We start from the raw sequence: 10,528 nt of genomic DNA, 5'->3' as shown, positions 1-10,528 counted from the left end.
TATATATATATATAAACTAGATGAACCTTATGGTTGTACGGTAGTCAAGCATCAGTGGCAACACTGATGTTGCTGTCTTTGATGATGATGATGATTATGCCTGTGGTCAATATCGTGCACAGGCGTACACAGCCTACATCCCCAACAGTGCTAAGCAAGAACGACGAAGTCGACCGTATTATCTATTCTCATAAGCTTGAAAACATTTCACGCTAAAAAGTCACACGAAATAAGGTGATAAACAGAACAGAATAACATTTTTACTGAGTGCCTGCGGTCATTTCTAGCAAATAGGGTGTTTCAACATTAGTTGTGTTCAGTCAACAACAATCTTCATTTGACAAACCTGACTGGGACAAAGTGAGACCGACTGGTGGTGTACCACTTCCAAGTTAAGAACTGAAGCTCGGAACGAAATCTGTTGAAGTCGGCTTATCTGCAGAATAATCCGTGAAGATTTCACAAGATATTACGTACGAAAAAACAGACAGAGGCTTCCAGCTCCCGCAAGCCGATAAGCCGAATGGACGGTGCATTTTTTGATGACCACGGAAAACTTCATGCGATAATAAAAGACCATAATAGTATGGGGGATTCGCTCACATTGTATCAAAACCGATTTCCGAGTTTCTGGCTGTTGTCAGGATCACCCGGGCTTGAGATCTGACTGCTTTCGTTTCGGATCTTCAGCTTGTTTGGTACTTGCAGGATTTAGAACTCCGTGAATTTTTTAGTAAAGTACTGTGGCCAGCAGTCACCTAGCAAAGGCACTTGAACTACTTTTCGAGTTTGTGTGCTTGTGAACCGAGAATTTTGAAGATGATTGGGCTTACTGCGCGGCCCTAGTCCATGACAGTCATCCTGGGCAGCTCACCAAATGGGCCAGTTACCATAAAGTGGTCGAGCTTATTAGGGCTCAGTAAGTAACTAAAGCCAAGATTGTTTCATTGGGCCGACATTACGTCATTTCCACAGGGGTACTTTTCAGAAGTAACCAAATTATGTTTGCTTTGCCACCTACTAGAGCGCAACTCCTCCAACTCTGACCACATCAAATCAAGGATAGATTTACGTACTGAGGGGTGAATTTTGAGCCAACTGGGAAGTGTATACATGCATTGAAATCAACCAGTTTGCTAATAGGCGAAGTACGGCTATGGAAAGCATAGGACACCGAAGGTACTCTGTTGACCTACCCGACAGATCAAAGACTTTTAGGTATAAACCAGACATCCCAGCTATGAAAGAGCTTTTTGATAACCATGCAAAGGACGAAGTGGACTCTTGTGTCCCTGAAAATAAAAAAAACGAAAGCGGGTTGACATCCGCACACCATAATGATACATGTGGGCAAGATTATCCAATCAACCGTAATTTTGAATACTGACGAAAGCTCTTAAAACACATGGGTCCTCCGTGTTATTACAATACAGAGTTGGTGGGTAAATTACTCTGAGATGACGGACAACACTCAACCAAGACATTCACATTGATATCAATGAGACCTCAGTGATTCGTCGCTAATTCCCAAGGCACTTGAGCGAACCCTAGCCAGGCAGGGCTTCCGTCTGCCTGTAGGCTTGAAGGGGAAACTGGACGAAGATTGAACAAATGCAAATGAAACAGATTACATACCTCATTAACCTGGTCAGCGCTGACTCATACTCCGTGTTGCAGAATGCACCTACCTAAGGTGGTAACCAAACACGAAATGAAACGGACCCACGAATAACGAATAGAAGACTGAACCAACCAGTCCTGAAACTTATTCCCAGACGAGACATCCTCTCAGTGATCATCATCTTAACGTTATTTTTGATGCACTGACTCGATGACAATGGTCGTGGAACGAAATATATTCCAAGAAATCCAAACTGAGAGCCAATACACAGACAAAGTATTTTGATTAAAAAGCCACCAAAAAATCCAATCGAAATCCCTTACCCAAATCACAGACTGATCGTTCGCATACAACTACCTCGGACGAAGCGCCAGCGTTTTTCAGTTGGGGGCATGTATGCACAGTGACAAGTCTAGCACTCTGCATGGATGGAGGTGGAACGCTGGGATCCACGGCAGCTGCGCCTTCAAATAAAAAGTGTTAGGAAAAACGGCAGATTCAGTACCAGTGGTGCTGACGTGGCTAGAACGCCGGCCATCTGTGGACTTCGTGATGTCCCAAATGAGAATTGATGGATCTCGGGCAGCACGATTTTTCTCCACCCCTTGAGCCAACTGCAATGAGAATGAAGATATTGTCAGGATTGGAGTAAAGTATACTGTCAAAAAGCAGTGTCATCCGTTCACGACCAGATTGAAGATATCTATGTTACTGAACTCAGAGTCGCACGGAAAGCAGGTTGTGAAATTCGGTCCGGAAGGTTCCGGTGGATTTCAGGCAGAGATAATGATGAAGAACCTACCAGATTCCGTTTCCAAGGGTTCCATGCCAAGTATAAGGAAGTTCTTGGAGTTCTAGAGACTGTAAATCCACAATCATTTGAGTGGGATTCAAGACTTACCGAACTCTTTATTGTGTAAGCCGAATGGATCAGAAGTTGGGCTGTAAGCTTGCAACCTATGCAACGACGTCTACAGAATCACAGTAAACTAACCCAAGAAGTTTAATATCTCCACCTGCCATGCATACAGCGAGCAAGTTATGATACTTGCTATCCTCGGCTGACATTCGATCATCAATCGTCGACAACCATGCCACGCACTGTGCAATCTAGAATTCCGACAGCGACAGCATACCTGGGATGGGACGACGTTTCTCCATATTCCAAGGATCGATACGCTGAACTGTATTTCGTTTCCTATGTGAAATACTAAGAAAGTGGAAGTTCCAACAGCATATTCTTACCATTTTCGGTATTTTCCACCTGCTGCAGTCCCTTTTCAGAAATGGAAAATAGGTATATCTCGTGCTTCCAAACAAGGATGAACTTGTTAATATCATTTGGAGACCACTGGATATCATAAGACATTGTCACTGAAGTATTCAATCTGCAAAAGTTGACCACGACATGACTGAAATGTGGGCATACCAATAAAAAAACTTGGAAGACAAACAAGGTACCAGTGGAAGCTAACCACATTGGAGAAAGCATAAGCCATGCGGGTTGAAGAAAGAGGACCCTGTAGGGGTGATTAAGATAGAACAGAAGTCACAAAACAGACACACTGAGACATGAACATCGAATGGACGCTCACATCCGTAAGATGTGAGCGAAATTTTCAATCAGACTGTAAAGGTACAGAGAAAGAGCGTGGAACATCGTCCCACACTCGAGCGGTTCTAAGCAAAATGAAGAATTCGGCACGGTAGCCAAAATTCGAAAATTGCACGAGAAACTAGAAGTGGCGAGGAAATGAATAGGAAGTGGAATCTCAATGCGAAACCTTGGCGCTCGGGTACGAATGTTCCTGTGCTACGTGAAGATAGTGGTTATCAAAGACTGTCAGGGTCTTGTCTTCCACGTCACTGGCAGAAGTATGAAGCAAAACCAGGTAAAATGAAGTAAACACCATCAAACTCTTTTGTGAACCAATCAGCTTTTGTGAACCTGCGTTACCTGTGGTGTAGGCGTGATATCAGCTTCTCCGTTAACGGTCGAGTTAACAATGCTGCGGGGTGTTCCATATTACTATACGGATCAGAAATCCTGCGGCTGCGCGCCGAGGACGTCAAAAGACTTTCAGTGTTTCACCATCGATGTCTTCGGAGCATTGTCCGAATCTGGTGGGAACACCGGATCAGAAATGTTGAAGTACGTCTAATGGTATTCGGGAGAATTAACTCACCCTCGACAGATGAACTGGTCACACTGCATAGATTGCTCTGGCTTGGCCACGTGCTGTATACGCCAGTCGACCGAATTCCTCGAAGGGCTCTTTTCCCACAACCACGTGGAAGAGAGCCAGAGGCGGTCAAACAATGACTTGGCAGCGAAGTATGAAAGCCATTACCAGCAAACCCAGCTGAGCTGGTCACTGCCGTCTTCCTGGATGGGGTCCCCGAGACGGACCACATCAAGGATTAGAGACATTGTCAGACATGACCCAGTCGTGCCCTCAATGGCGCCCATGCATCCAAGCTAATGCCTTCAATGTATAGCTCCCTTCCCAATCCCCCCACTTGACAGCCCACCTACAGTTCTGTATTTACGCACTAATTTATCAGCTCCCGCCTGAAATGCGCAGCTACCTACCCTACATCCTCGAATCATCAGTGAACGAAACTGTGGTACCCACAAACAACGTACGACAAGCACGCGGTTATTACAGCTGACAACGATGATGATGGTGGTGACCATGAAGCAGATACCCAAAGCGCTACTCAAAGCCGGACCTGATTGCGGTAAAACCCAGCGAACCTCACCAAAACATTGGATTTGTGGTAAGGCTTGGGCTTTGCTGAAAGTCCAGTGGTTGATTCCCGTTGGCTGCAGCCAAAACTCAACTCGACGTCAGGTAAAACTGAATGTATGTGTCCGAAGTGCCGAAAAAATGGAATATGAAAAAATGCTGGAAAAGTCCGCAGGCGATTCCAGTAGATTCTGGTGCCCAGAAATCCCTCGTCAGTCAAACTACCGGAGACCAAGCAGGCTCTCTGGATTCCAGCAAAGGAGATCGTTTGGAATGGTGGGTATCGTACTTTGAACTCAGTTAGCCAACTGCTATCACAAATATGGAATCCTGGCCTTCAACAAAAAGGTGGACTGCAAATATGGAGCCCCCTCCAACCCCAAAAGTGCCCGAGTGTATATCTCAAATCAAGCTTGATGCTTCAAAACGTGCACTCTCCGAACAGTTTCCTCACAATTCAAGAGGCACTAGATGTTGTAGTGGTTGTGTTGGCTTTGATGGAAGTATGTCTGGTGAAGTCAGTGCACGAACCTCAAAGGCCCGAATCACGTTTTCTAATTTGTCACTTGTGGCGTCAAAAATTCATATCACTGCGTCTCAAGGGCTGTGTGCACTAGGCCACTATAAGGTCCGTATTCATATGTGGTTGAGTCATGACCTCTGTGTGAAGTGTATTCATTTTGCGCCCACGAACATCCCAGAAGCGTTGTTGGTATCGGATAGTGTCAACGGATTTGTAAAGGAATAATTCAAAGTCATCATCATCAAAGACAGCAACATCAGTGTAGGCACTGATGCCTCACTGCCGTACTATTCGAAAACGGACATTTGGTTATGCGGCAATAACTTCAATCGCGGAATCATCTTGCACCAACAATTGCGGTGGCTCGACCATGTGCTACGCATGCCGAAACACCGTTCACGGAGACGAGTATTGTTCTCGCTGCCTCCTCCGGAATGGCGCAAACTGTGGGGTGGACAATTAATGGTCAGATGGAAGTAGGCAAGTCGGAATGATTGTGTTGGAATAAAATTATGTCCTTCCCCACCCGCTTTTATCCTTCTCTTCACAATAAGGCTTTCAAATAAGGTGTGATTGTACGGTAGCGAAGCATCGCTGTTGAACGTTGATGTTGTGTTGTCAGTGATTATGATGATCGGAGTTGACAACCCATAGAATATCAATATTACCAGAATCTTTCGATTTCTCATTTGTTCTATGAGAAATTTGTTAAAGGCTCCGCCGGATTATGTATAGAAAATGTAATTATGTGTCCTTTCATGTGCATTGAAACAGTGTTCTTAAGGGTTTGTTCCAGTTACAATCCGTATTTGCCTAAGACATGACGTTTTACTATGTAGTCTCCGGCGACTCAAGCGATTTCTACATGCACGCGAGTGTTGTCGACGCATCAGTGGTACCAAAAGTGACACAGCGGCAAAGTATAGCTATACAATCGTAAATGAGGCATTCATTGTGCGGGTACAGTCTTTATGAGAGGAAACGAGAAATTATTTGAAGTGACAATAACATCAGCAAAACCCGTAAGCAGTCGCCACTGTTACATCAGCTAAACGACCGATTTAGCTTAAGATAGCACGATGATTTAGGCGGGAAATTACTGGCCGGAAGTTACGTAGCTTGAACCCGGTCTATGCATTTCAACTTCCCATGTCTAGACTTGGGAAACTTAGCAGTATCTCAGCTCGTGCTTCCTTCGGGTGTCATGTTAACTAGGCACCGTAAAGGTGTTACAGCTGAACAACGTGGTTCAAACCCAACCTATGCACCTCGACTGGTCCCGCATAGGCTTGAGCAACCCAGCAGCTATACACAGTGTTACGGCTGAGCGATTTTTTGATGGCCAGGTTCGTGGGAACCCTAAACCATGCGCGTCAGCAGCCTACAGAGTGTACTTCGCGAAGCTTCTTGCCATCATATCAAGCGACGTTAAGATTGATTTCGTTGGTAGAGCATCACCAACTAAGGAGATGGTAGCACACGGGTAGATGAACACTGAATGAAACAATGGGGTCGGAAAGAATGCAGTTGGAACATCGTCACATGAGGATTAAGAGACCATTCGATCGGCGTTACAGCCAGATCGCGCATGCCTTTAGAGAAGGCCAGAGAGTTCTGCTTTGTCCCCGTAGTAAATGTAGGTTGACACCTGGACACATAACTTGCCCGCGCGTCAAGATGCTACGTGAGATTCAAAACAGCCCAGCTAGATTTATCCGACATACGAACCAAATTCGGCAAACAATTGCTCAAACCTTCAAACAGGGCATAGGCAATAATTACGTCTCCTCGGAGGCGAGAATACTCCAGGGTAAAGAGGTCAAGCACCGCGAGACGCCTTTTATGGTCTACGGGCTTAAGGCAGGCAACCATTTCCACTCTCTGGACACGCTCAACGAGGGCTAACTCTTTTTTGCGCATTGCTCAGACAACTTGATTGGCATGTTCAAGAAGCGGTCTGGCGTAGGCCCCATAGAGTAATTGGAAGCCCTTGAGAGTAATACGTGAAGTGAGCCGATTTATCCATACAACGGCGAATGTCTTGTTGGCCAATTTCTCATGGTGCAGCGAAAGACATGTTTGAGGAGGACCAGATACCCAATTCGTTTTTGGCATCTATCCTCGTGATGTCCTTTGGTTCATTCTTAACATACACGACAAAAGCGTTCACTGAGTCCCCTCCGAATGACATATGGAAGCACTTTTCGTCATTCAGAGGAAGGTGCCAGTCCAACGACCACTGCTTTGTAGTGTCTGCATCCATTTGGAGGGCACTGGCATTTGGACTCCAGGATTTCAATTCTTCCGCAAAAGGTAGACATGGACTTGCAGGAATATATGGAAGGTCGCTGACGTATATCAGAAACAACAGTGGTCTCAAAACAGCCTTGGGAAACCTAAATGGAGATGGCACCGAAAAGAGTAGGTCAAGCCCACTTTCGCTCGGAATTTTCCCTTGCGTGAGCCAGGTCTCTGGGAGTGCGTTTGTGGACGACCGTACAAGGCGAATCGACTGTTAATAATTTGTTGAAAAGGCTGAGGCAGTTTGCTGACAAGCACTTCAACACTGTCTCTGTTACCTCCGAAGGTGAGGAGTCGAGGTGTGCAACCAGAGGTTAGTAGATTTAATGGCTGTACGCCGGGTTTGAGGCCAAGGCTCCGGAGTGGCTCTGCGGCATACTTGCCCGCTCCCTGTCTTGGTGGTTCCGAGAGCTGCTTTTCATTTGCAGGGATTGTTTCGCCCCGTGGGAGCCCGGCTTGCGCGGGCCTTTTACCTTTGGTGGGCGTAGTTTTTCCCCGTGGGCGAAAATTTCGACCACTGTTACCTGTAGCTCGTTCAATACCAACTTTTGGACTGGATTGGCAGTTGTCAATGGATTCGGGGGAAACACGCGTGTTTGGCGCTGTCTGAACGATAAGGTGTCTCTGTGATATCCTGAGCGTTGGGTAGCAGAATCAAGAAGTATTCCTTCTGTTGGTGCTCCCATGAAGCTCGTTTTAGAAAAGGATTGCACCTTGGAGCCAGCCAGCAGTTTTCTGATGTGGCGAATTTCACGCGTCTTGTTTGATTGCATTAGTCTTTCTTTTGTTTTTGTGTGGACTCCCGAATCGCCCGCGATCAGCGCGGCCAACTGGGTGTACGCAGGATTTTCCGGTTCGATGTCAGGGATCGTCCGGGTTCTGAGCGACGATTGTGTCCGAAATCGAAGAAACTACTTTTGACAGAGTGGAACTGGAGATTAGCATTTTCAAGTTCTAAGTGGTTGTAGGCTCCTTGCAGCGTTCCTCGATGTCGAGGTTAACACTCACACATGTTGTGTAGGTAGGCCTCGCCGCTTATATCCGCACGTCTGACCCAGTCCAGGTCAGAAGGTGTAACTTAGGTGTGGAGTTCACTGCTATGCCTTCAACGTCTGTTACGGAAATGAGTGATGATAGCTCTACGTACTTTGAGCACTGCGTTCACGACTAGTTCCGTGGATGGAAAACAGAATGAAAGCTCCTGAGCCGAAGCCCAGTAATCAATAATTACATATAGATCAATCAGACTGGCAGACACCGTATACTGCAGTAGGTATCGCGAATGACCATTAGCCTAACCCCCACGTGACTATTCTGCCATTAGCCAGTCCACCATCATTTTGAGCTCTGATTGGTCAAAAAATGAAGGACCCAACAGCCAATAGTATGCTAGTCTCAGCTATGCCTCGGCACTCTAAAATGGGTCCAGAAGTCGTTTCACATCCCAGGATGTAGCCATCACATAGACTTTAATTTTCATTCACTATGCACATATTTGCTTGTTTGGATGGGTTACGCTACGCATAACAACGTACTGATGATGTCACCTCGGTTGGCGATGAAACGTTTGCAACCAAATTGCCCAGTTCAGCGAACAAGCCAACGACCATAAATGCTGGTGCACGCATCGTTAAGTCACCAGCATTACTTACCAGTGGAAGATGTCTTTGGTGTCTAAAATGGAGAAAATTTAAGAGCCACCCCTGCAAAGCCACGCTGACTCACCATGTATCAGATAATCTAGGTCCCACTGGCACAACTAACAGGTTTATTTCCTAGGTTGTGGTTAACATTCGCAGCGGCCGATTTCCTAGCGTAAACCAGAAATTCCTTCAAGCCTTTTGAGTGCTTAATGCTTGCATGGTTGAATTTCATGTGGAAATTGTTGTCCCCAGGGTGATCATCCTTCTTTGCTTTTAAAAACGATTTGAGGGTGTATATGAAAAACAATTAGGCAATGTACTTTCCAGGAGGAGTGGCGATTAACTTCAGCAGGCGCCAAGGCCGAGGTTTGTGAACTTGTCGCATCTGGAAGGCTTGGGTTGACATTGCGTCAGACTCCAGGGTGTTCGGCGCAAGAAATATTTTGCCAAAAACTGCGAACACTTCTTCCCGAATTTTTGCCAGTACCCACCGGCGAAACTTACATCACTTTAGGTATATCATCCATAATCGAACAACTGCCCATAATCAATTCGGCACTGAATATTGGCCTTGCGACTTTGGTCCCGTAATTCGAAAAAGGAAAGAGAGACATCGGTGAAACACACAATCTAAAATCCTTCCCGGAAAAAAGCCATAGCTCGGTCGAACTACCCCCGATTAGGCTTTAGTGAATGAGCATCGAGCGCGACCGAGTCGCTACAAATAGACCACGGAGAGCCACTGCGTAGCGGTGAAGTCACAACCTGTAATACAAAATTGTGATTTATGTGAAACTAAAGGTTGATAAAATGGGACAAAAACGGACACAAATCCTTCAATGATGAAGACTCAACCGAATTTTATTGCGAATGAAATTCGGAGAAAATGATCATGCTCATGTGAAAAACCAGTGCCGACGGCATTCCACTTAGCCTTCGATGGCAAGGTGGAAATATTCTTCTTAAGGTGAAGTGGCATTTCGCTTCCTAGAATTGTGGTTTGTAGTAAGACTGAGTAATTACTAGTTTTATTGTTGGAGGGGAATAGTTTTGAGCGTCCTCTGGAGGGATGAGGAGTCGGTGATGAGTACGAGTACCGTAAAAATCGTCTAAAATATAAACAGAGTAATCTGACAGGGGAGTAAAATACGATGATACTCAAATCCGATACAAGCAGTGGGTAAAGGCCTTAGGGTCAGCAGCTCAAAGTCAAAATAAAGTCCGAGAGAGTGGAAGTGTGCGGTCTGTGCTACTTGAAGAAAAATGTGAGGAATTCAAGTTGCTCCTGCCAGCGATATTCAAGCGGGCCGAAAGGATCGAAACAGGGATAATCTGGAAGGTAAACGGCATTTTTCACTGGTCCGGAGAACCACGTGGCTGAAAAAAGCAATCTGGGCGGGATGCATTTACGAACATACGTTACTTGCAGGTCAGCTATAGCTGAAGACCGTGGTTTGCAAAGAGGATGGAACGAGGTGAGATCATTAGCACATGATGGATCTATTGAGTAGCATGGAGAACCAAAACGGCTACAGACACCGGATTTTCAACGTCTCCTTAGCTTATCTGGCTTCAACTCTCTGCCATGCGCACTTAATAAACGGCCTGCAGCCGGGTACTAGAAAATGAGTCGGGTTAGATCGATTGGGCACGCATCCAATCAACACATACCAAATGTAACTGTATTTAA

At 45.7% G+C, this 10,528-nt stretch overlaps 2 protein-coding genes across 2 annotated transcripts in view; one reads left to right on the top strand and one right to left on the bottom strand.

Moving 5' to 3' along the window:
- The window catches only part of T265_08848 (hypothetical protein), a gene marked incomplete at both ends in the record, with an annotated part of 20,595 nt that extends 18,116 nt beyond the window's left edge, over positions 1-2,479 (top strand). Inside the window, one exon of the mRNA XM_009174760.1 lies at positions 2,343-2,479. Within this exon, the coding sequence (XP_009173024.1) occupies positions 2,343-2,479 (137 nt within the window). The remainder of the gene's footprint in view (positions 1-2,342) is intronic.
- T265_08849 (hypothetical protein) overlaps positions 1-4,036 on the bottom strand; it is a gene marked incomplete at both ends in the record, with an annotated part of 34,512 nt that extends 30,476 nt beyond the window's left edge. The window contains 5 exons of the mRNA XM_009174761.1: positions 1,197-1,292; positions 1,945-2,085; positions 2,758-2,819; positions 2,950-2,995; positions 3,808-4,036. Coding sequence (XP_009173025.1) covers positions 1,197-1,292; positions 1,945-2,085; positions 2,758-2,819; positions 2,950-2,995; positions 3,808-4,036 — 574 coding nt within the window. The remainder of the gene's footprint in view (positions 1-1,196; positions 1,293-1,944; positions 2,086-2,757; positions 2,820-2,949; positions 2,996-3,807) is intronic.
- Between the last annotated feature and the right edge of the window lie 6,492 nt (positions 4,037-10,528).

Source organism: Opisthorchis viverrini (genome assembly GCF_000715545.1).
Source record: "Opisthorchis viverrini unplaced genomic scaffold opera_v5_239, whole genome shotgun sequence".
In the NCBI taxonomy this organism is placed as follows: Eukaryota; Metazoa; Platyhelminthes; class Trematoda; order Opisthorchiida; family Opisthorchiidae; genus Opisthorchis; species Opisthorchis viverrini.
This window is presented reverse-complemented; position numbering and strand designations above follow the sequence as displayed.